Raw genomic sequence first — 26633 nt, forward strand, 5'->3', positions numbered from 1 at the left:
GGGACTAAGAAATACTATAAATTCTCTTCTAAAATTTAAATGGGGGGAGGGGAATCCCTGAATTTTGCATCCAGAATCACATTTGTACTTTTTCTGCACTTGCATAAAACTGCAAAATCTGCATAACCCTACCTATATTACAATAAATGTATCTAAGAATAAAAACAATCATTAGGAAGAAAAAAATGTATTTTGCTTTTTAATAATGCAACAGCTTCTATCCTAGAAGAGGCAATCCTTCCCGAGAGAAAGAAGATGGATGCTTTCCCTCTAAGATGGCATCAGTTGCTGGCATTTTAAGTTATATTAAATATATTTTTTTTAAATCTACTGCCTGATTAACTGACAGTTGGGGAGAGGGGATGAGCCAAAGGCTCTGAGCGCATTCACCTTGTTAGTTCAGTGCTACAGCCTTCACAATGGTGTCTCAGAGAGAATGACAACCAAGCCAGTTGATGGTCAATATGAGATAAGGAAACTCAGGTGTCTCAGTGTGCCATCCCTGTTGGGTTAAGTATAAAAAAAATCATTTGACTTGGAAACACAGAATATTTCCCACAGTATCCCCAATTCTCCACATTTCCTACTTGAGAGGAAAATACTGTTCAAACAAATTGCAAAGATGATCTGACTCCATTGGTAATAAGAGAAAGAAATTTTATTTACAAAAATAGAAGCACAGCTTACATGACATATTCATGTAGGTACATTTAAGTTATTGTGAACAGATTAACATCACAACAGTCAACTTGCTACAGCTCCAAGCCCAGGTGAGAGAAGAAGAGAGGTCTTTTAGAAGAAAAAACAAGGCAAGCAAGGGCCAAAGAGACTCAATATCTAATCAATGAGAGTGGAGCCATCTGTCAAGTGTTACCTGAGTGAGAGAAGTCTCTTAATCTTTTCCCTCTCAGATCCTCTTGTGTGCGCAACAATCCCATCCCATTCTTCCTTTCATTCAGATACAGCCACTACTGAGGGAAATGAGTGGGAAAGTGACTACTTTCTCTGAGAACCTTTTGCTGAACCAGAGCCACGCCCTCCATGATGAGACGTCTGTCTATTTGATGGTCCCTTGCTTGAGGAAGCCTGTCTTCCACTGTGGTGGGCTGGTCCTTTCTGACCAGACCCTCGACCTTGCCCTGAGCCACCACGCCCCGGCGGATGTGCAGACCCTCGACCTTGCCCTGAGCCACCACGCCCCGGCGGATGTGCAGACCCTCGACCTTGCCCTGAACACCCTCGACCTTTCCCCCGACTTCCTTGCCCTGATACATGAGCTCCCCTGGGACTGGGTGACTGTGTTTTCCCCCCGCCACTCTGACTTGAGATGTTACTCCCACTGGATTGTGGGTTCTGCTTCTTGAACCAACCCCCAGCTTGCCCTGAGGCACTAGCACCTCTTGCTTTCAATGTGTCTGTCTTGGGTGATCTCCAGCTGTGCACAGTGTGTTGGAGTGCCCGTGCAATTGGAAAAGCTCTACCTTGTCCTCGTCTGGGCCAAAACAAGGGCCTAGATGGGGCTCCCCTGCCTGGCATCATGGCCCAGCCCCTTCTGAGGTTAGGCCTCCATCTACACGGGGATACCCATCTTTGCACTGAATTGTAAAGTGGCATTTGTTGGAAGACAGGCACCGGGAAGTAATTAGGTGTGCAGAGGCCAGGTGGTTGATTGTAGAGGACTCTTTCTATGGGCAGAGCTGTGTCAGAGCAGCTGCTTGGAGAAGGTTTGTCAGAGGCAACTTCATCTGGTTCTGAGGTAACTTCTACAGCACAGATTAAATCTTCATCCAGAGATGTCGTTTCTTCCTCAGTTGCCTCAGAAGTACTGTCATCTCCAGGTGGGAATGTGTCTTCCTCCAGTGATGGGTACCAGTAGAGTGAGTCTTGGTTGTCGATCTCCCCAATAGCAATGCTTTCCAACATTTCTTTCCATGTCTCAAAATCTAGCCACTCTTCCAGCTCCTGAAGAGCGGGATCCACAGATATAATGCTTCTGTCCTCAGCTTCTTGATCTTCTTCAACATCCTGAGCTTCTTCATAAGGTTCCCCTTCATAATTTTTGGTTTCATTCCCCTTTCTTTCAGGAACATTTACACCAGTTGTCTCATCTTCAGCATCGTCATGTTTTCTTGGCTCCATGGTCATGAGAACACACTTCATTTCTGCTTCTCCATTCCCTTCTTCTAGACGATCCTGGATTCTGTAGGATAGAGAAGTGTCCCTAGTTTCATTTGTTTTAAAAAGGTGCTAGGATCATCATCTCATAAGAATTCTGGGTGGAGAGCCCTTTCCCCCCGGCGCTTCTCTCTGTTTTCACACAAGCTGCCACGGAGCTGTGAGTTGGCAAGCTGCTTTTCCACAGCAAGCAAGATCCTCTTACAAGCAGTTTCTGCTTGCCACAGGAAAGCGGTGCACCAACTTGCAGTTCCGTGGCAGCTTGTGTGAAAATGGAGAGATCTGCCAGGGGCAAAAGAGCCAGAACAAGCCCAAGTGCAAAATCAGTCTCAGTGATGAGCTCACCAACGCTCTAAATTTATGGACTGTAAGGCAGCTTCCTACACTATTTGGGATACAGGTGACACATAACTGGACAAAGACATGTATCCAACCACACAGTATCTCCAATGGAAAGGGATTTCTATTTGCAGAAGAAGGGGTGGTGATTTCCACCAACCTTCACCTCCCCATCATACTAGATATCTCCATGGGCTGCATTAGGAGAGGGAAGCAGAAATGTCCCCCACCCTGAAATCTGCGGATTGGCCGGATACACACCACTAGAAATAGATGATATGAATAAGCAGCCAGCCAGACAAAGCAATGTGACTCTACACTGGCTATGAGTCATTGTATGCCTCACTCCTTGGAACTTCACTAAATCAGGACCTTCTCTTCTTCATGTCATGCACTAGGGTCAATTTCAGGACGAGATTAACAATTAGGCCAAGCAGGCACTGGCCTATGGGCCCCCAAGTGTTTAGGGGCCCCAGGCCAGCTTTCCCACCCACCCCAGTCTCCTCCCTGCTTGCAGCCCTCCCAGCCTGCATATGCAGCCTGCAACTGAGCCGCTTTTTGCCTGACTTGCCTGGTGCAGCAGCTGCTGGCATTGCCAAGTTTACCTCTCTCTGCCTCTCCCCTGCAGTTTAGTAAAAGGGGCTTTCAAGAAGGTGCCTGCAAGCTGCAGCAGAAGCTGTGGGCAGTGGGGCAGACACTCAGACTTTGAGACAATTCGCAAGGCCCCCCCGCAAGATTTTGATTGCCTAGGGACCTCCACAGGGTTTAATCCAGCACTGGTCAGCTGCACAGTGGAAGGCTGGAAGCAGCAGCTGCAAATACAGCTAGGGTTGCAAAATGTAATCTGTATGTAATAGTGTGATGTTATAAACACATTCCATTGAAACTCAGAAACAACTGCAGCCAGAGGAGCTAGTACTGATGATCTACAGAGGCAGCCAATTGCTTAACTTGCCCCAAGTCTTGGACAAGGGTCAGTAGCCCCCATAGGAATCCACAGTACCTTCCTGGCAAACACAAGGCAACCCTTCTCACGTCCACCCTCTCAGTGAGGGGCCATACAACATTGTTCCTTCCTCCCCTGTGAGGCAGGTTTGGCTGAGAAAGTGGCTGGCCAAAGGTCACTCCCAGTGTTGCTTGGAAGAGTGGGGATTGAAATCCAGGCCCTAGTTCAAAAGTCTAACCGTGCTAGCTATCTCAGCAGCTGCTGTTTCAATGGGCACTTTTGCATGTGCTAAATAATGCACTTTCAATCCACTTTCAGTGCACTTTCCAACTGGATTTTGCCTGCTCACACAGTAAAATCCCATTGCAAAGTGCATTGAAAGTGGATTGAAAGTGTATTATTTAGGGTGTGTGGAAGCACCCAGCGTCATACATAGCTTAGATTGCAAGGCAGATACTCACCTTTGCATCAGTTTCTTGATTCCCTGAATGGAAAAGAAACAAATACAATTAAATTAACTCCTCCAGCCCAATCAATATGTCCTCCCCTTTCATGGCAACCAAGAGTCCAACTCTAATCCATCATCCAAACAATAAAAAGATCATGGCAGAAGCATGTGCTTACTAAGGTTATGATCTTGATAAACGTGTCAGTCTATGACAGGAGTTTTAATAAACTACAGAAATTTGCATTATTCTGAAGAAAAGCATCTCTGCATTTAAGCACCATCATAGAAGACACATTCCCTCCTGGATCTTTAAGAAAATACCTGTCACTGGTTGTTGTAAATGTATCTGATCTCTCTACAAATCACTGCATAGTTAATTGGGGAAACCTTTTTAGTTGTTCAAAGGGCTTTTTCCTAGTTTAGGAAAGGGGAAAGAAACACCTTCCATGTATTTGTAACAGTGAAAGGATGAGTCTGTCTTCCTGTCCACCTGTCTCTTTGTGGCAGGTTTAATTCATCAGAAAATAAAATTAGGGTTCTGAAAATTGACCCCCAACTACAGGATGATCCTGGGAGCTGCACTGCCAAAAATGAAGGGCATTGAAACATCTTGGCCCAGATTAGCTCCAGAACACTCCCCTGCTATTTGCAATGGACTATTTCCAATGGACTGTTTACTCCCTAGAAGCCAGGGAGGTGAAGACAGCACAGATATAAATTGTGGCATATATCCCCTCCTTTATGAAACACCCCTTCTGACAATTCACCAATTAAAAAGTCTTCTTGAGGTTGGTGTTAATTGGTATTATTCTCTCCTGGAAGCACAGTAAGGTCTAGACAGAGGAAGCAACCATACTGAAAATATTGACCATTACAGGAGAAAAATGTGGCCAGACACCATTTTGAAGGTTAGCCCATGGAGCATATGGGGGCAGGTCCAGGAAGCCTATAAAACAAGATTGCGAGTGCAAACAGCTATAGCATTGGTGAGCAGACTGAGGGGGGCTGACCTTCAGCAAAGCAAATTCATTTGATTCCTCAAGAGCAGCTTGGATCATAGAAATGGTCTCAGCATGAGAAGACTCATAATGTTTTAAATACTCCAGCTTCTCTTCCATTTTGGCTTTGTTGTCTTCCTTCAGCAGTTTCACAGTGTCCATCATGCTCTGCTCTTTAGTATCTAGGATTCGGCGAAGATTCTCAAACTCAATGAATATGTGGCCATTCAGATGTTGACTTAAGCTCTGCAAAAGGGGGCAGAGAAATTAGATCAGGTTGAAATTGGACTGTTGGTTGGCCATTGTCCTCTTCCTTGTGGTTTTCTTAATCAGGCATCAGAAGCCATGAGTTTGCTGGCACTAACTCAATCCACCCTGAGATGGCTTGCATTGGTATACAAAAACTCTGTGGAGTTTATCCTTGCGATGAATGAGTCATTCTATTATCATCTACCACAAGAGAGCAAAACCTGGTAGGAATAGAATGATCATGTAAGAGATAACCAGATTGGCAAGTTACAAACCCACAGTTTTCCTCATTAGGCCACATTCATGTTGTTAGTCACATGTGCCCTGAAATAAACCAAAAAGATAACCAGCTTTTGTGAAGTTTCCCTACCACAATTACAAGGCCATAATGTGTAGTTTGATGTTACACATTCTCAGGGCTTTTTTTTGTAGCAAGAACTTCTTTGCATATTAGGCCATGCCACCCTGATGTAGCCAATCCTCCAAGAGCTTACAGTAGGCCCTGTAAGAAGAGCCCTGTAAGCTCTTGGAGGATTGGCTACATCAGGGGTGTGTGGCCTAACATGCAAAGGAGTTCCTGCTACAAAAAAGGCCCTGCGCATTCTGTAATAAATGCCAAGTTTTCCTTGATTGGATTCAGGGGTCATTTTGTAGAAAAGGAGGTGCTGAAGCTCATTAGCATTTGCATATGCCACACAGTCCTGACATCACTGGAAAGTGTACTAAATTATATCAGCTCACATCTACCTTAAAATGCTTCTTGAATTATAATTGTCATAATAAAACTTTACTCCCATCATATTTTAAAAATTATTTTCCTCTGTGTGGCCACAGTGGCATGATGAAGATTTCCATCTGTCTGCTTTTTATTTTTTGGTTATTTTCCCCCTTTTTTGTGGGAAAAAAATATTAGAAAGTTTGTCAAATCATAGAGTTCAGCAAAATTCTCACAGGGGGTTTGAACAATCGAGCCCGGAAGCAAGTATTTTGGGGGGCAGGGTAAGAAAGAAAGAGCACAATAAAATTTAGAGGTTCTGAAGCAGTGCTTCTGTGAGCTCCTCCCCCAAATGAGGCCTGATTAGATTAGCAAACCCAATCCACTTCTAGCTAATCAGCACAAAAACATTTGATGCTGTGTGGAACAGCAGATGGGAAAGGTTGTTACCCCAGTATCCTCTTCCTTTGATTCTAGTGACATTTGCTGGCTGCAAGAGGATGAGGAACGTTTATTGTTTCATTCAAATGTGGACCCCAGGGTAGCCTGTAGACATTGGATGGAATACCTGAGGTAATTTGACTGGAGTGTTGGCCTATGGCTATAAATTATTGGCTGTGCTTGGTGCTTAAACAAGAAGCTATAGCAGAGGGTGTGTCTTTACAAAACAAACAGGGTTAATTTGATAAAATGAACACCTCAGTGACTGGAGTGAACCTGACCTATGATCTTATATACAGTCTCCAGCCAATGGGAACTAACCAGAGGCTGAGAAATCCCTGAAAGAAAGGAGAAATATATACTGCTCTCCAGGACTTGAACAGGATTGCCAGCTGGCTGGGCGGGGGAGGGAATTGCTAGCCTGATCTTGTCAGGTCTCGGAAGCTAGGCAGGTTTGGCCCTGACTAGTATTTGTATGGGAAACCACCATGAAATATCAGGATTGTGACAGAGGCAAGAAGTGGCAAAACACCTCTGAACTTCTGTTGCCTTGAAAACATAACATTATCAGGTAAATAAATAGCTCATTAAGCCTCTATAAAATAGGCAGGGTTTCTTTTTTTTCCAAGCCTCTTGGTAACTCTTGTTCTTGTGTGCTGTGTGGGAACCCCATCCATCACCTGGGACTGTGGCAGTTATCCACTTTCTCGTGAGGCCAAAGAACCTTGCCTGTGATTCACTTTCCTTCTGCCTCTAAGCCCACCTCTTCTCACCTTTCCTCTGTCAGACTTTAGTTCCCTCTTTAAATTTACCTCCAGTTCTTCTATTGCCTCCTGCTGGCAAGACTTATTATTTGTGGCCCTTTTCATGCCATCCTCCAAGGATTCAAGAGATGCCTTCAGTTTATCCTGAAGTAAGAAAAAACAGTGACAACACAGTATAGATAAGCAACCAAAAAACAGCTGTGCCAAAAAATCAAACACTTAGTTAAATTCAGAAAAATATTTCATTCTATAAGTGCTCAAACATCAATAAATTCATACAATGATATCAAAAAGGTTAAAATTTCTTCGCCATTGGGATGTAGTTTCTAGTATCACGGGATGCATGTCTTCCCCTGTAATTGGCTTCCGTAGGTCTCGGAACGTACGTGACATTTTGATCCAGACTGACTTTCAGAAAACTTTAATGGCGTCACATTTACCTATAGGGCACTTCTATTGTAAAAGGTGCAAGGCATGCAAATATGCTTTGCCTCTAAAAGAGTATGTTGACCCAAATACAAATATGACCATTAAATTGACTAGCTTTATTAATTGTGACTCTAAGGGCGTTATTTATGCTCTAATTTGTGGAAATTGTTCTAAAATATATATTGGCTGCTCCCGTAGAGCTGTCAAGATGCATGTCCTGGAACATATTTCTAGAGTCCAGCACCAGGTTCCTGGTGTTCCTCTTGCCCAGCATTATGCTGAAATAGGCCATGATGTGGAAATGTTAAGATTTTTTGTGATTCAGAAAATGGAATGTCTTAATAATAGAGGGGGAAATATTCACAAGTACTTGTTACAAAGTGAAGCTAGATGGATTCATCATCTTAACACAACTGTACCTTCTGGTCTGAATCAATGTAACGATCTTTCCTGCTTTATTTAGAATATTGGTTCTAGTTTTGTATTTATGTATTGATATGTGAGTCTCCTTTAAATCTACAAATGTGCAACAGCTGCAGTTTTGTGTTTTAATGGCAGTAGTTTTTGACTGTGGTAAGCCGCCAATTAAGAATTTGGGAATGGGCATGTAGGAGACATAGCCAGAATGCTGTTACAAGGTATTCATGCCTGTTGATGTATTGTTCCTTTTCTTTTGAAATTGTTTTGGTTGTATTTTGGAAGGTTATGTTGTCTGTTGCTATATTTCCATCCATAGGTTTGTTGATTGGCTTATGAAAAAGCTGGAAACAGTGAAACGTGATAAAAAGGTGGCGATCACGTGAGAGTGAATTTGTCCTTTGTAGCCGATATCTGAGGTTGGTCTCTGTACTACAAGAAGAATCTGGAGTTATACACCCGTTGAAGATTGGAAAAGCTCCTTCAGAGTCACCCAGTGGAATGACTTTCCAGTCATTCAGTGGGACTTTCCTCCTGCTTTGTTTCCTTTTTAACCTTTTTGATATCATTGTATGAATTTATTGATGTTTGAGCACTTATAGAATGAAATATTTTTCTGAATTTAACTAAGTGTTTGATTTTTTGGCACAGTTGTTTTTTTGTTGCTTCAGTTTATCCTGGGCAACCAATAAACAAATAAATGTCAAGACAAAAGAGATCAAGATGGTAAAAGACATTAACCTTCCTCAGCCCGTTTGTTCTTTCGAGCTAGAATACCCATCATTCTTCTGGAAAGCTTTCTAACTAATATTGCAATCTTAACAATAAATGTATGAAGAAGTAGGGTTCTACCCTTCTGAGCCTATTCTCTTCAACTGAGTGGGAAAGGCATAATTCTACTTAGGACTGCACTGCACTATAAACAGCACACTGAGTTTTGGCAGGACTTCCAAACATGCTTAGGACCATGTTTTATTACAGGGGTGTCAAAACTTATTTGTTATGACGGCCGGATCTGACATAAATGTGACCTTGTTGGGCCACACCATGTGTGCTATGAAATGTAAGCCAGGTAAGGGAGATATAAATTTTATAAAGGACACAGATAAACACACAGACTCAGCCTAATCCACCTCACTGGCTTGTTGAGCCTCAGCCAACAGAAGGAAAAGAGGCTTGGCTCAGTAGCTCTGCTGTGCAACTGAGAGTATCTGGCAAAGCTAGCTCTCTTTTCCCCACTTCCTCCCCAAGGGAGGAGCTTTGCTCTGTAGTTCCTGTGCAATTGAGCAAGTCTGGCAAAGCAAGCTGTGATGCAAAAGGAAGCAAGAGAGCAAGAAGGAAGCAGACAACAGTGAGTTGCTCTTGGCTTGAAAGGAGCCCTCTGGGAGCCTGATTTGGCCCCCAAGCTGCATGTTTGACACCCCTGCTTTATTACTTATTCAGGGCTGTAGTATAAATGCATGCTCATCATTTGGTGACTAGAATAATAAAGTGATGACTTGTCTCTGCTGATGGGTCATCATGTATCAAACGCCATACAAAGAACTTGCAGATCATATTAATGGATGCCTCACAATGCATATATGTCCACCGGCTCCTACCTGACAATCTTTCACCGCATTCTTGATAGGCAGAAAGCGATGACCCTGATGCTGAGGCAGATCCCGACAGATCACACAGACTGGTGCCTCATCCTCACTACAGAACAGCTTAAGAGGTTCTTCATGTTCCTCACAAAAATACCAGCTCCCATCGGACTGGGCTCCCTCCTCCAGCTTGAGGAGCCGGGCCTTCTCTGCCAGGTTGGCCAGGACTCTGTTACACATAGCATCTTGAAGACGGAAGGGGCATCGACACTCAGGACACGTCCCCTGATGCTGGCCCTTGGGGACGACGCAGCTCTCCAAACAAGTCAGACAGAAATTGTGGCCACAGCCCAGCATGCGGGGCTCCTGGAAGATGGAGAGGCAGACAGAACAGAGCAGATCTTCGGCAATGCTGGACACTTCTCGGATGGAGGCCATTTTGCAGCCACTGCAGAGTTCATTTAGTACTTCTAAGTGTCAGCTTCCTGAGAGGAGAACAAGTAATAGTGGAAAAGATGCTCCCAAATGGTGAACCCTCCCCACAAGAATTATTAGTCATTAAAACACTTGGAACAACCTTCCCCCAGGACTTAACAGGGATATTGGTTTCTTATCTCACTCACTTCTAAACTCATTCAGTCCTTTCATATGTATTCTCACCAAGAAGGGCTATATATATCCTCTGTATTTTACTGTATTTCTTCTTTAGAACAGTATAATGATATAGTGATTGTAATGTAATGCAATGAAAATTAAAATATACTTCTCTGACACAACACAGCACCCCACTCCAAAATGGGGGGGGGGGAATGCTGTTGGTTGCCTCCATGCTTCAGAGGAGACTAATAGAGTGTAACAATGGAATCTCAGTTAAACTCTTAACTTCCCAAAGTGACGAAGGGTACTTTTACGCATTTATCTCTTATTTTAATACATGTATTACTTTATGATTTAAGTATGAATGGTTGCCTTCCATTTCAATATATCTGAGGATATGTGCTTGCACATGAAAGCTCATACTTTGAATAAAACTTTATTGGTCTTAAAGGTGCATGTCAACTGAGTTACAAAATCCAAACAAAGTCTTAAATCTATTCATTCAGGTTTAGAACATAAGAGAAGCCATGTTGGATCAGGCCAATGGCCCATCGAGTCCAACACCTTGTCACACAGTGGCCAAAAAAACCAGGTACCATTAGGAGGTCCACTAGCAGGGTCAGGACACTAGAAGCCCTCCCCAAGCACCAACAATACAGAGCATTACTGCCCCAGACAGAAAGTTCCATCTATACCCTGGAGGTAATATCCACTGAAGGATCTCTGCTCCATATGTTTATCCAATCCCCTCTTGAAGCCATCTATGCTTGTAGCTGCCACCACTTCCTGTGGCAGTGAATTTCATTTATTAATCACCCTTTGAGTGAAGAAGTACTTCCTTTTATCCATTCTAACCTGACTGCTCAGCAATTTCATTGAGTGTCCACGAGTTCTTGTATTGTGAGAAAGGGAGAAAAGTACTTCTTTCTCTGCCTTCTGTATCCCATGCATAATCTTGTAAACAGGCCCGGTGCTGGAGTTTCCAGCGCCCCAGGCAAGATGTTGCTCCTCTGCCCCCACCTAATCAAATTTGCGCGCACACAACACACACACACCGATGATGTCATTATGACGTTGCTGCCACACACACTGACTTTGCAAAGGCCGGCCGAGCCTCGGGCAGCCTCCGCAAAGCACTAACCCTCTCTCAACATTTCTCCAAGCTAAAGAGCCCCAAGCGTTTTAACCTTTCTTCATAGGGAAAGAATACCAATCCTTCCATCATTCTAGTTGCCCTTTTCTGTTTAAAACAATTTTTATTTAGTAACATATGGTAACAATATCTATTTCTTGCATCGTTAATAACTTCTTTTTATCTATCCAATATATTACTTTCTAACCACCCCTCTCCCCGTTACTTGACCTCTCCCCGTTATTAGTATTTACTTAAAATACTAATATTTAAAGGTACTCTTAACTAATAAAAACAAAGATTAATATTCCTCTTCCTTCTAAGACTTAATCATTATCAAAAATTGTCCCATGTCTTTTTATTTTCCACTCTTTTTCTACATATCTTCTAAACTTTTTCCACTCCATCTTAAAAACTTCTAAGTCATAGTCTCTTAAAGTTCTTGTTAATTTGTCCATTTCACTCCATGTCATAACTTTTACAATCCAATCCCATTTTTCTGGTATTTTTTCTTGCTTCCACAACTGCCCATACAATGTCCTAGCAGCTGAAAGCAAGGACAAAATTATAGTTCTATCTTCTTTTGGAAAATTTTCCATTTGTAATCCCAACAGAAAAGTCTCTACAATTTTCTTAAATTCGTATCCCAAGATGCTAGAAATTTTTTGTTGAATCATCTGCCAATACTTTTTTGCTCTTTCACAAATCTACCACATATAATAGAAAGAATCTTCATGTTTTTTTTACATTTCCAACATCTATCTGGCATCTTATTGTTCATCTTTGCCAACTTTTTAGGAGTCATATACCACCTATACATCATTTTAACACGGTTCTCTTTAATACTGTGACACGTTGAAAGTTTTATAGAATTTCCCCACAAATATTGCCAAGTTTCCATCTGTATTTCTTTATTTACATTAATTGCCCACTTAATCATTTGAGATTTCACTACTTCATCTTCCGTAGACCATTTTAAGAGTAATTTATATAATTTTGAAATTAATTTTTCATTGTCTCCAAGCAGAACTTTTTCCATTTCTGTTTGCTCTTTTCTTATTCCTTCAGTTTTAATATTATTTTCTACCAAGCTCTTTATTTGTTGCATTTGGAACCAATCATATTTATTATTCAGCTCTTCAGCCGTTTTCAATTCTATGTTGCCACTTTGTATTTTTAATAGTTGATTATATGACAACCACTTTTCTTCACCCGTCTCAGCTGTTATTTTTATTTCTTCTGCTGGCACTATCCATAATGGTTTTCTCTCATCCCCATATTTCTTATATTTCATCCACGTATTTAACAAATTGTTTCTTATATAATGGTAAGAGAAAAAACCATCCATCTTTTTCTTCCCATAGTACATACAAGCGTGCCAGCCAAATTTATTTCCATGACCTTCCAACGCTAAGAGTTTTTTGATTAACAGCGTCACCCATTCTTTTATCCACACTAAACAAACTGCTTCATGATATAGTTTTAAATCTGGTTATTGGAATCCCCCTCTCTCTTTTGCATCTCTTAAAACTTTCATTTTAATCCCTGGTTTCTTCCCAGCCCACACGAACTCTGAAATTTTCCTTTGCCATTTATTAAATTGTTTACTGTCTTTCACAATCGGAATAGTTTGAAACAAATACATTATTCTTGGCAGAATATTCATCTTAATTGCAGCTATTCTGCCAAGCAACGGCAAATTAAGTTTGTTCCATTTAATCATATCTTCATCCATTTTACGCCATAGCTTCTCTTAATTGTTTTTAAACAAATCAATATTCTTCATTGTTATCTCCACACTCAAATATTTTACCTTAGAGATAACTTCACAACCCGTTAGCTTCTGCAATTCCTTTTGTTTGCTTACTTGCATATTTTTACATAGAAGTTTTGATTTTTCTTTATTAATATAAAGTCCCGCCAGTTCTCCATATTCTTGTATTTTAACTAACAACAAAGGTGTTACTTGTATGGGATTTTCATTTATAAACATTATATCATCTGCAAATGCCCTATATTTATAAGTAAATCCTTTTACTTTTAAGCCTTCTATTTCTTTATCTTCTTGGATTTGCATCAGTAAAATTTCAAGAGTCATTATGAACAGTGGGGAAAGTGGACAGCCTTGTCTTGTACCTTTGCTAATTGTCATATCTTCCGTAAGATCTGCATTTATACATAACCTTGCACGTTCAGTATATATTGCTTTTATCATCCTTATAAAATTTTCCCCCAACTCCATTTTCTCCATTACTGCAAACATAAAGTCCCAATTTAAATTATCAGATGCTTTCTCTGCATCCGCAAAGAATAATGCAACTTCCTTTTCTGGATGCCTTTCATAATATTCCATGATATTTACAACAGTTCTAATATTGTCTCTTATTTGCCTTTTGGGAAGAAACCCCGCTCGATCCTCCTTTATAAAATTTATCAAATGATGTTTAAGTCGTTCTGCCAATATTCTTGTATATATTTTATAATCATTATTTAATAGTGAAATTGGTCTATAATTTTTTACATTCATAACATCTCTTATCTTCTTTTGGAATCAACGAAATAACAGCTTCCTTCCATGTATTTGGTATTTTCCCTTTTATTCTTATAATGTTCATCAATTTCTGAAGTTTTGGTATTAATTCCTCTTTGAGGATTTTATAAAATTTAGCTGTATATCCATCTGGCCCAGGTGCCTTTCCATTTTTCATTGCATTAATCGCTGCTTCAATTTCTATTTTTTTCAATTGGATCATTCAAAATTTTCTTCATATTTTCTGTTAAGGGTGCTATTTTAATATTTTGTAAATACATTTCCATTTTTTCTTTCTTTATTTTAACACCCTTAAATAATTTGGCATAGTACTTAAAGAATTCTCTTTTTATTCCTTCCTGATCTACCAACTCTCTTCCATCAACCACAATTTCGTTAATAATTTTACTTTCTCTTTTTTTTCAGTTGCCAGGCCAAATATTTTCCAGGTTTATTTGCTCCCTCAAAAGATTTCTGCTGTAATCTTTTCAGATTCCATTCCAGTTCTTTATTTAACAAATGTCTCATTTGTGTTTTTAATATTGTAATCTCCTTCATAATTTTCTTTTTTGCTGTTCTTTTTCTCAGTTCCCCTTCTTTTTTCTTTATTTCATTTTGAATGTCCAACATCTGTTTTTCTTTTGCCTTCTTGTCTTTATTATTCAATGTAATCAATGTTCCTCTCATTACTGCTTTATAAGCATTCCACACCATCTGAAATTCTATATCTCCTTTATTGTTAATTTGGAAGAAAACTTTAGTTTCATTTTCTAGAGATGTCACTATTTCTTTATTCTGTAGTAAATCTTAATTTAATCTCCATCTTCTCGACTTTTTAGACAATTTTGTAATCCACATTATTGGATTATGGTCAACCCCTATTTTAGGTAAAATCTCTATTTTCTTTGTTATAAGGCCTAAATCCTTAGTGCCTCACAACATGTCAATTCTGGAAAAAAGTATTATGTCTTGCTGAAAAAATGGTATAGTCCCGTACTTCAGGGTTACATTTTCTCCATATATCTTCCAGGTTTTCTTGTTTGGCCAATTCATAAAAAGACTTTGGCAATTTTCCTTCCTTATTATTTTTTTTCCCAGACCTATCCAGTGTATTCTGGATTGTTCCATTAAAATCCCCCATTATCAAAACTTGATCATATGTCACTTCATCAAATTGTTGTATAATGTCTTTGAAAAAAGCATTCTTTGCTCCATTTGGTGCATACAGTCCCAGTAACAACAGTTTTTTTGCATTTAATATTATTTCTACTGCTACAAATCTTCCATTTTTATCTTTAAACACTAATTTTGACTCCAATTCTTGTTTAATATAAAAAAGTCACTCCCCTTTTCTTCTGTTCAGCCAATGAATGAAATTCTAGTTCCAATTGCTTATTCCATAAAAATTTATAATCCTTTTGTTTGCTATGTACTTCTTGTAAACAAATTATATTACAATTTTGCTTTTTAATCCAATGAAACGTTGCCTTTCTTTTTTGTGGTGAACTTAGTCCATTTACATTCCAAGATAATAATTTGTAATCCATCAGGGTGCAAATTCTTTATGTTCTTCACAAAATCTACGCAGTTCCTGTGTGTTTGTAATTGTAATCCTTTTTCCTTGAAGTTCAAAGCTCAAACCTTCAGGTATTATCCATGTATACCTCATTTCATTGTCCCGTAATTTTTCTGTCAGTTTCTTGTATGCTCTTCTGTCATTTATCACTTGTCTTGGCAACTCCTTCATAATTCTTACTCTGCTGCCTCCCACTATCAATGTCTTTTCAAAGTTTTTATTCATGATCTTTCCCACCATTTCTTTTGTCATATATCTTATAACCACATCTCTTGGTAAGTTTTTTTTTTTTTGCATAAAGTGAGTTCACTCTATACATATAGTCATACATATTTCTAGTCCCTTCAGGATCTTCCTCCAAAAATTCCACAATTATTTTTATTATATATTCTTTCAAATCAGTTTCTTCATCCTCAGGTACTCCTCTCAGACGTATCTGGGTCTCCATCAATTTGCAGTCATGAATTGCCACTTTTTCTTGTATTTTTAACAAGGTGGAATCATGTACTTTCACTCTCCCTTCCACCTCTTGCACTTTCTTTGATGTTACCACAGTCTCATTTCTGAGATCTTCTATATCTTTTTTTAGCTCTTCAATATCTTTTCTAATTTTTTTTGAAGCAGTTATTATCTCCTTCATCCCTTTCATTATCCTGGCTTCCATTGCATCTAATTGGTCCTGCATTTTCTCCAGTGAAGCAGTTCTTGCTCGGGTTTGCTTGTGGTCTGATGTAAAAACACTGAAAATTTTGACCTCACCAAATTAAATTTCAACTATCAGGTTTAAAAGAGTGAAGCTTGCTTTCTTCAATAGGCCTAATTTCACCATCCTCAGAGCCTCCTGGGTTCAGATATTAATGTTTAAAGTTTTTATTTTCTCCAAAATGGCGGTCGCGCCTTTCTGCTTCACTTTAAAAAAAAATTCTTTTTTCTCTAGATGCTTCTAAAACAGTTATTAACAATAATGTCCAATAGCATTTACCTTATAAACGTCACCTCTGTCGGCTCCCCAATTTTTAATGTCCTGAACACTTTAAAAATTTTATTTAAACTTTAACCTCCTTGTAATGGCCGCCGATGTTTTTCTATGATATAATAGTCCTAGAGTAGGCTTTTCCATCCAATGCTTCCCGCTTTACTTGCCACCAAACCCCGTTTTCGCTGGTAGAGAGATCTCATGATACTTGACGTATTTCCTGTGTTGACTGTGGGAGCTGCAATTCTATGATGATGGGGCTTTTTCTCAAAAACCGCAAGTAGACCAAACAATAAATTCCTTTCCACTTTTTAGCACTGTCCTTTAAATTTACAAAATCCAAATTTCGCCCCTTCTCCCCTTCTTCTTCCAAGCTTTCTAGATTTCAATTTCCCACCTTCTGATTTTATTTTGTTTAACTTTAATTAGTCCCGGAATGAAAGATAGCGATCTGTACCTTTTTTGTAGTTATCAACACCGGTCTTGTGTAGCTTTAGATGTTTAGTAGCATTCAAGAAGATTAGGATCCTGTCGAGCTTATATCAAATAAATGACTCTGGAAACTTCTGCAGATGATGAAAATGCAACTCGTCTCCGGAGACCCCTCAAAGGTGCCCCCCCCCCCGGGACGCCCTTTTAGCCAAGGTAAATCTTCTCAAAGTTTCCTGTGCATATCTTGGACTGATCTCTGACTGAGAAAAGTAGGCAGTAGGCATTGAATTGCCTTCCACTACCTCGAACAGAAGTTCCAGCCTGCTCGCATTCTGAGAAGCAGTTCAGCTTGGCATTTTCCAACCCCAGAAGTCCATTCAAGTTGCCCTTTCCTGGACTTATTCCAATGCTATATCTTTTTTGAGGTATGGTGACCAGAATTGTACATAGTACTCAAATGAGGCTGCACCATCAATTTATACAGGGGCATTATGATACTGGCTGATCTGTTTTCAATTCCCTTCCTAATAATCCCCAGCATAGTGTTGGCCTTTTTTAATGCAGTCACACACTGTCTCAACATTTTCAGTGAGTTATCTACCACGACTCCAAGATCTCTCTCTTGGGCAGTTTCTGCCAGTTTGTGTCACTATTATGTGTAAACAGACAGCTTATAGCATGTGCTGCAAAACAGAAAGTAGATCTGAGAGGCTTAGATGATCTACCTGACAGCTGGTGGCTGGCTGCCAGAAGTCTTACATCAGCCAGCAGAGTCAGCATGACACAGCAAGTTGCTGATTGGCTGTCCCATGTATAAATGTACAGAGCAACTGTGGTGATTGTGGGTTTATGGTGTTAGGGAAACTGCTCTCAAAATGAGATTGGGGAATTAGACTGAGAGACAGCTAGCCCAATCGGAATCTTTGTTATCTGTGTATACCAGGCTCAACCATTCAGATAGTCAATGCTCAATAAACTGGAGTAAAATCAATTGTAATTTATTTGGAAAAATAGTTCTTTCACACAAGGTACAAAAACAACACACATTCACACAGGTCTAAAGAAATATAGAGAGATCGATAGGGGAACATAAAGGATGGACATACAGGGTGATACTACCTCTCGCAGACTCCAAGGAAGGCTCCGATGGCGACGAATGAGGGAATGGGGGAATGGGCCCGAAACTGATCAGGAATCGGGGATGGATCTATACAGCGGGTAAGGGGGGTTGCTGAATAGAGAGCACACCCGTGGGTAGCTAGTCCACGGGTTATATACGGTCACCTCAGTCCTGAGGGAATGGGAGGTGACTGGGAGTGGTAATGGGAGGTTCCGTTGATGACCAAGAAGGCTGGACATCGGCTGGACCAATGGTGAGTCCATGGCGACACCTGATTGGGTGTATGCTTCAACCAATGAACATCACCTTCATCCTGGGTATCCTGGAAACTTCCAAGTGGCGCCAGGACCTGGGGCGGCTCCAGTGATATTAGCATGGAAATAGTTGGGTGATTGGGATGAAAGGGGATTGACTGGGAAGGTGACAATAGGGAATCAGATATGTACCTAGGTATTCCGGTGTAGACAAAAGGGCTTGGAGGTGTCAGGAGAGATCCTTCCTCTTTCTCATCACCCCCTGGGTGAGGACTGTTGCTCAGGATATTGCTTAGCAATCAGGATCAAAGGTTGAACCATTAATCCATTTATAGACTAGATAGGTTGCTTGCAGGCTAAGAATGACTCAAGGTGTGCACGTGAGGTCCCCACTCAGAAGGAATGAAGCCCAGCCAGGCAGGAAGATGGCTACATGTGGTGTTAACGAAACACAGTGGCTTCCATGCTTAGTACTCAACACCGTTCGCCTGGACAGTTCCGTGGCGGCGTAGCCTCCTCCTCGCCATGGCAGACTCCACGCGGTAGCGGGGAAACGTCTGTGTGCGTCTGCAGACACTCTGTGCCTGTCTCAAGCACTGGTATAATTGGTGGTAGGTACACAAGAGTCCTATGTAGTTCCTGGGTAGTTCTACTCGCATCCACTGGCCAGGCGGGTGCAAGCTCACTTCTCCAGGCGCCCTGGCAACCATGTGTGTGACAGAGGGGTCATTTTCTCACAATGGAGTTGGAGTTGCAGCGGAGCATATTGTCAGTCAGGAGAGTGAGTTGGTGTAAATAAATGTATATAGTGGTTTTACAGCTACTGTGTACAGCCTTCATTCTTGCGTCGCTAAGCATCACCCTCTTGGTCTCTACGCGCATCGACAGGGTTATGGGCCCAGCACGCTTCCACTGCGCCTAGAACTTGAGACCTGAGAGAGAGGTGGTAGAGAAAGGACGCTGACGTGCTCCAGAGGCTGCCTAGGAGGTGAGACCAGCAGTGGCTGAAAGGAGTCTGAGCAGGATGGCTACAGCAGCAGCTACGGTGCTGGTGGAGAAGCTCACCACTACCAACTACAACACCTGGTCGCTGAGGTTAGAGCATTTCCTGAAGAGAGAGGGGCTTTGGGACTGTGTGTCAGCTCCTCCAGCTAATCCCACAGCGGCAGAGGCCGTTCAGGATCGAAAAGCTATAGCCACCCTCATCCTAAGTGTTGCAGACGACCAGCTGGTGCATGTCCGTGGGCACCAGAAAGCAAAGGAAGCTTGGGAAGCTCTCAAGTCTGTGTATGTGCAAAAGTCAGCTGGCACGCTGATATCCCTATGGAGGAGGCTCTACAGGAAACGTATGCTGGCCGGGGAGTCGATGAGGGACCACCTCGACGGTATGTCTAATTGTTTCCAAAACCTTGAAGCAAGAGGGAAGGCCGTGGCTGACGAAGATAGGGTGTACATCTTATTGAGCTCTCTGGATGAGAGATATGACATGCTGGTGTTAGCATTTGAAGGGCAGGATGCTGACAAGCTAACTTTGCCTTATGTGACCGGCAAACTCCTGGCTGAAGAGCAGAGGCAGCTGGAAAGCAAGAGGGAGCAGACTCAAGCCAAGGAAGAAGAGAAGCCGAGGTCTGTCGGGGCTGGTTCCAGCTGGCAAGCCAAAAAGGAGGAAAAAGCCTTACAGGTGCGGAGGAGGCGCTGCTATCTGTGTAATCAGCTCGGACACTTGAAAAGATTTTGTCCCCAGCAACAGAGAAAGAGCCGGCAGCAGTCTTCAAGGACTCCCCAGGTGACTCTAGTAAGAACTGGTCCGGGACTGCAGAGTCAGCCTTGGGTTGTGGATTCTGGGGCTACTCAGATATTCTGCTGCTGTGAAGAGGAGCTTCAAGACTGTAAGCCAACTGAGCAGAAGACTGTCAGCTTAGCTGATGGGAGACAAGCTAGTGTTCTTTGCCAAGGTGCAGTCTATTTTCCGGGACTTAAACACAGGTTTGAAAATGTATTATGTGTGCCCGAGCTAGAAACTAACTTGTTAAGTGTCTCTGTTCTAGCAAGAGCTGGGTTTACCGTAGTATTTGATAAGCAGGGCTGTGCAATTTTGAAACAAGGTAAACAGCTGGCTAAAGGCACTCTAAGAGCCAATGTGTATGAGCTCATGCAAAATGTGGGAAGAGCTCATACTGTGTGGAATAGACAGCCCCACAGCAGGTGCATTCATAGGCTTCATAGAAGGCTGGGTCACGCCAGCTACAATACAATAAACAAAACTCTAGAAATACTAGAGGGAGTGAAAGTTGACAAATGCAATGCCTTTTTAGATTGCAATGTTTGTAAAGAGTCCAAATCAAAGGCAGTTCCATCGACCAGAAAGAGTGTGCGTGTGTCGGAGAGACCACTCCAGTTAATACATGCCGACCTGGTGGGGCCGTATGCACCTAGCGTTTCTAAAAATAGGTTTGCCTTGATTTTGGTCAATGACCACAGCAGGTTTGCATGGGTATATGCCATTAAACACAAAAGTGATGTCTGTGCCACCTTCAAATACTGGGCAAAGAGAGTGCAAAAACAGCTAATTGCTAAGATTGCCTCAATTCAGACTGACCAGGGGGGTGAGTTCCTGAATAAAGAGTTTGGCAACTATTTGAGGCAAGAAGGCATAGAGCACAGGGTGGCCAATGTTTCCTCTCCGTGGGAGAATGGGATTGTGGAACGGAGAGGTGGAGTACTCCAGGGTATTTGCCATGCTTTGTTGCAAGATAGTGGTCTCAGGCAGGCATACTGGGGTGAAGCCTTAAAGGTGTCCTGTTATATTTCTAACCGTCTGTGGACAGAGGCTATAGACAATATACCCTACAGGGTCCTGTATGGGAGAAAGCCATCTCTGGAACACCTCAGAATATTTGGCTCAAAGGCTTGGGTGAACATCCCTCTGGATAAGAGGAGAAAGGGAGGTCCCAAAGCCAGAAAGCTGGTGTTTGTAGGGTACCAAAATGGCATGAAGTCCTGGAGGTTTGTGGACAATAATGACTTAATTAGGCTGAGTAGGTCTGCCTCGTTCTGCGAGGATGAAAACTGGTCAAAGATTCATGCCAATGAAATTCCTGGGGAAAATAAGCTGCAACTGTCTCTGGAGAGTGAGGAGGGGCAAAAACCAGAAAGCTCACTGAAGCAGGAGGAAGACAGTGACAGCAGGGCAGGCAGCAGTCAACAGCAAGAGACTTCTGAGGCTGTAAAAAGGGAGCCAGTCAGGGTCTCTGCAAGGGAAAATAAGGGTGTGCCGCCCAAAAGATATGGTGTTGACACTGATGTGAATTATCTGGGCAATGGAAATAGTTTGCCAGATGGAAAGCCAAGAGGCTGTGTAAGTGCACCAGAGGTACATGTGGATACTTCCTTCACTAGGGAAGAAGGAGGATATACTTATGTATACGATGACCATCCTAAAACATATCCCAGTGTGTTGGAACTGTTGAATGAGATGGGTCTTGGAGAGCAAGGAGACACATGAGCAAAGCCTGGAAGGCAAGGCTGTAAGCAATAACTGAATTAAAAAGGTTGCAATGTGCAAATGTAAGGTGCTGGAAAAAGACAATGCTGTAAAATAAAACAAACTTACTGTTTGAAAATGTATGATAAACTATGTAACTAAACTATGTGTCTATTGTAAAACTGGACAGAGATGTAACAATTTCTAAAAAACTGCAAATGTTATGCAATGTGTGAAGAAAAACCTAAAATCTGTAACAAGTCTGTAAGCAAATGTGAATTGAAAAATATGTGCGCTCGTATTGAAATGATACGGTACTGTGTGTTACTAACAAGTCTGGGAAACAAGCCAACTGAGTAGATATGGTCAGTCTGGGCAGAGTGCCAACTGATAACAATGTGCTTGCAGGTTAATTGGCAAGCGAAGAAAAATGTGTGTGTGTCCAGGAAGAATGGATGTAACAGTAACTGAACTGTAATGTATATATGGGCACTAATGTATCAATGTATTGATGGTGAAATAATCAATATGTATAAGCAATGATGTAATGGATGGATATCAGCACCGCTATAACCTGAGGAGGGGTGTCACTATTATGTGTAAACAGACAGCTTATAGCATGTGCTGCAAAACAGAAAGTAGATCTGAGAGGCTTAGATGATCTACCTGACAGCTGGTGGCTGGCTGCCAGAAGTCTTACATCAGCCAGCAGAGTCAGCATGACACAGCAAGTTGCTGATTGGCTGTCCCATGTATAAATGTACAGAGCAACTGTGGTGATTGTGGGTTTATGGAGTTGGAGTTGCAGCGGAGCATATTGTCAGTCAGGAGAGTGAGTTGGTGTAAATAAATGTATATAGTGGTTTTACAGCTACTGTGTACAGCCTTCATTCTTGCGTCGCTAAGCATCACCCTCTTGGTCTCTTGGTCTCTACGCGCATCGACAGTTTGGACCGGATCACCTTGTATTTATAGTTAGGATTTTTGGACCCAATGTGCGTTACTTTGCACTTGGCCATGCTGAACCTCACATTTCAGCATGAAAACAGACTTTGTTTGGATTTTGTAATCCAGTTGGTATACTGAGGATGAAAAACTAGCGCAAGGTCACTTTACTGAAGAATCTTTATTGAATTTCTTGTATCTAATACACACTTTAACTTGGTTCATCATTATTTTTCACTGTCCACTGCTTTGTTTATGACTTTGCCTTTTTTCATTATTCTCTCTTGTTACTTGAACTAAGTATAAGGCAGCTTTATATGATCAGTATCTGGATGGGAGCCCAATGAATGTTGACATGAATTTCATGACAGGAAGAAGAAAATGAAGAAGAAGAAATTGGATTTATATCCAGAGGGCCCCCCCACCCACAACAGACACCCTGTGAGGTGGGTGGGGCAGAGAGAGCTCGCCCAGAAGCTGCCCTTTCAAGGACAACTCCTGCCAGAACTATAGCTGACCCAAGGCCATTCCAGCAGCTGCAAGTGGAGGAGTGGGGAATCAAACCGGTTCTTCCAGATAAGAGTCCGCACACTTAACCACTTCACCAAACTGGCTCTCAACTGGGATCTAAATCCTTTTCTCTAGCAGCCAGTGATGTTTGATTTCACACTTCCTATTGTACTGAAACACATCCCTTCTGTACTTGCACCTAACAAGACAATTTTACAAGAAGGAATGCGATTGAGGCTAGGTGCATGTCAATGTAGCAAACACTTGGCTTCCAGCTAGATTGGCCAGCTCTGGGTTGGGAAATACCTGCAGATTTGGGAGATGGACCCTGGGGAGGGACCTCAGTAGGATATAATACTACAGACTCCACCTTCCAAAGCATCCATTTTCTCCAAGGGAACTGATCTCTGCAACCTGGAGATCAGTTGTAATTCTGAAAGGTCTCCAGTCATCACTTGGAGACTGGCAACCAGCCTGTGATACTGGATCCCAGCCTATGAGAAATTATTTATTTAAAAGAGGTATTAGACTACGAGAGGCCTATGACAAGCCATTTTCTGTAAAAGCCATTTTTCTAAAGAGACAGGAGTGAAACTTTCCATTTAAGTGTCAAAACACAACTGACAATAAACCATATCCCAATGACCCCACAGTTGTCAGAAGTCCATGGCTTTTGCAAATAAACCACTCTGAGTTGAGTAAACAGGATGATATCACTGACAAAACAGCAACATGGGTGGGGTTTTTGAGACTGAAGTAATGAGAGTGATAGTTTTACATTTATATTTACAAATTTCTAATGCACTTTAAGTATTTTAATAAAGACCCTAAAAGATGGACCGATGTAAGAAGGGAAAAGGATTTCATCTCAGCCATCATAACAGTCTAATTATAGCTTGATTTTCTTAGAAAACAAACATGCTCCTTAGGAGACAAAAACAGGTTAATGATCAGCAAGACTTGTGAATATCAATTTACCTGAGTTGCAGGAATCAGGCTCAGGAGAGAAAATTGCCAGCTTAAATAGATTTCAGATTTTTAAAAGAGTCTCATGATGCAAAGCAAACAAAGCAAGCAGGAGCTAATGCCAGGGTTTTTTTTAAAACAAAAACAAAAAAACCCTTGCAAACAAATGCAAAGGAGTAAGCCCTCCCAAATAAATTTAAATATAATTTATTTAAAATATAAATTTATATAGAATCATACAAAGGTCATCTAGTCCAACCCCCTGCACAATGCAGGAAACTCACAAATACCTTCTCCTTAAATTCACAGGATCCTCATTGCTGTCAGATGGCCATCTAGCCTCTGTTTAAAAACCTCCAAGGAAGGAGAGCCCACCACCTCCCAAGGAAGCCTGTTCCAATTAACATATAATTTCATGTTAAATATGAGTTATTTTAAACATTAAAACTTATTCGGCTGAATCTCCATTTATTCCTTCATTCATAAAACTAGAACTAAAACAATTTTTAAAACAGAAAAAAATGAGCTATCTAGATTGGCCAAGATCAAGCTACAAGCATCTTTCCCTCCTTTCCTGTCTTTCAGGTACTCTTCTGAAGGAAGATCCTTTGCAGGTAAGGCTTTTTCCTTTGGTTCCAGTTTTTGAATATGCTTCGCCAGGACTTTTTTTTGAGCAGGAATGCACAGGAACACAGTTACAGCAGGCTTGGCATTTGGAGGTTGTGGCCTAATATGCAAATGAGTTTCTACTGGGCTTTTTCTTCAAAAAAGCCCTGTGTGAGACAATGGTGACATCAGGAGGTGTGGGCTAATATGCAAATAAGTTCCTGCTGGGCTTTTTTGTAGAACAGCCCAGCAGGAACTTATTTGCATATTAGCCCACAACTGCTTCACTCTATATGCAACTTTGTGCTTTATGCTGCTTAAAAAAAGCTACTGTTTCATTCTAGGGAGGGTTAATTGAGGTTGAGCTAAGCTACATGATCTCAGTATTTTTCTATGTTGTGTTATGTTCTGGAAATTCTAATTGTGATTAAAAGAGAGAAAATCTTTCCCAGAGTTAGGCACTAATAAAATCCTGTGGAATTGTATAACCTAGTGTCCAAGTTCTTTCTTTTTCCTGGAAGTGTTAGTCCCAGAGTAAGATTCAAAAGATCCCTCTTGCAAACACAGGTTTAGCCTGGAAATAACACAAGTTAAAAGAGATCTGATCCTTCTTTTGCTCTACCCTGCCCTGCCATCTATTTTCCCCCCAGATCTAGAGCACTTCCCCCCCACCCCCCGACTGAATTCCACACTAAAGCTGTAATCTCACACACGCTAAATAACGCACTTTTCAATGCACTTTCCAACTGGATTTTACCAGTTCACACAGTAAAATCCAGTTGGAAAGTGCATTATTTAATGAGTGTGATCACAGCCTCAGAGATGTTATTCTGGACCTAGAGAGTCCCAGGGTCTATCACTCAGCTCCTAGTGCCAGCCTTCCACACCCTCTGGAGGGTTCCCAACCTCCAAGTGGAGCCTGGAGATCTCTTGCTTTTACAACAGATCTCCAGACTACAGAGATCAGTTCCTCTGCAGAAAAAAAATACTGCTTTGTGGGGTGGGTTGTATGGCATTCTACTCTACTGAAGTCCTTCCCCTCCCAAACCCGCTGTCTCCAGGTTCCACCCCCCAAATCTCCAGGTAGTTCCCAAGCCAGAGCTGGCAACCCCAACACTCAGTGATCATCATTCCAGTCTCAGAGGCTGTCATTCTTCTCTCAGGGACTACACTCACTCACCTCATTCCAATATTCTCTTAATCTGTCCCTCATTTTAGTTGCACCTTGACAGTATTTCAGCGTGTTTCAACTGAGCCCAGTTAAACCAATTGCCATTCCTGGCTTCTCTTATACCATGGGCCTTTGGAAAGACCCACAATTTCCACTGGGCACTCTAGTGAGTCTTACAACCCCCACAATAAGATACAGCAAAGTCCATATGAGCCTCTACATAGTTTCTTTCAAAGAGTCAGGAGGAAGGCAACAAAGGAGAAGGTGGATTGAACATTGCAGGGACTACTTACCGGAAGCTGGAAGTGATTCCCCTCTTCTTCTGAGTGCCTTTTATCTGTTGGACCACTGCTTCCAAATGGTCACAAACCACTACCTGTCCATTCTCTTCAGCACAGTGGACCTGCACTGCTGTATCCAAAAGTCCAAGGGCACCTGGGAATCAGCAGGCAGCACAGTTGTCAATACCCCCAATGAACTTTGCTTGCTTCCTGAGTTCCCTTTACTTCTTTTTAGCTCAATAATTCCTGGAGTGGATTAGCATGTATCCGTCCAAAACAGAGGCCTGGAGCCAGACCCCATGGGGTAACTTAGGAAGCAGTCTAAGGCTGGAGCTTTGCTCTACGCACTACCAGATTAGGCAGCCCAACCTATGTTTGGCTGGGAGTGAATGTAGCTCTTATTGGCTAATGCAACCGAGCTGACTCACAGGATAACCTGCAGATAACAACATGCTGCCCTTCTCTATGGGAACTGGTTGAGGAAAACGATTTTACACTGAAAGCTCAATTGCACTGCTGATGCTCTCCCTTCTCCAAATGAATGAT

General features: G+C 41.7%; 1 protein-coding gene across 1 annotated transcript; it reads right to left on the bottom strand.

Moving 5' to 3' along the window:
* Window positions 1-1390: 1390 nt before the first annotated feature.
* Window positions 1391-26174, bottom strand: LOC132571000 (nuclear factor 7, brain-like). The gene is made up of 7 exons (XM_060237636.1): window positions 26100-26174; window positions 9523-9992; window positions 7124-7219; window positions 4784-5152; window positions 3922-3944; window positions 1585-2200; window positions 1391-1435 (listed from the first exon to the last, which is right to left on the bottom strand). The coding sequence occupies exons 2-7, from the start codon at window positions 9943-9945 to the stop codon at window positions 1391-1393; spliced, it is 1572 nt and encodes a 523-aa protein (XP_060093619.1). The 5' UTR covers window positions 9946-9992; window positions 26100-26174.
* Between the last annotated feature and the right edge of the window lie 459 nt (window positions 26175-26633).

Source organism: Heteronotia binoei, chromosome 5 (assembly GCF_032191835.1).
Source record: "Heteronotia binoei isolate CCM8104 ecotype False Entrance Well chromosome 5, APGP_CSIRO_Hbin_v1, whole genome shotgun sequence".
NCBI classification, from domain to species: domain Eukaryota; kingdom Metazoa; phylum Chordata; class Lepidosauria; order Squamata; family Gekkonidae; genus Heteronotia; species Heteronotia binoei.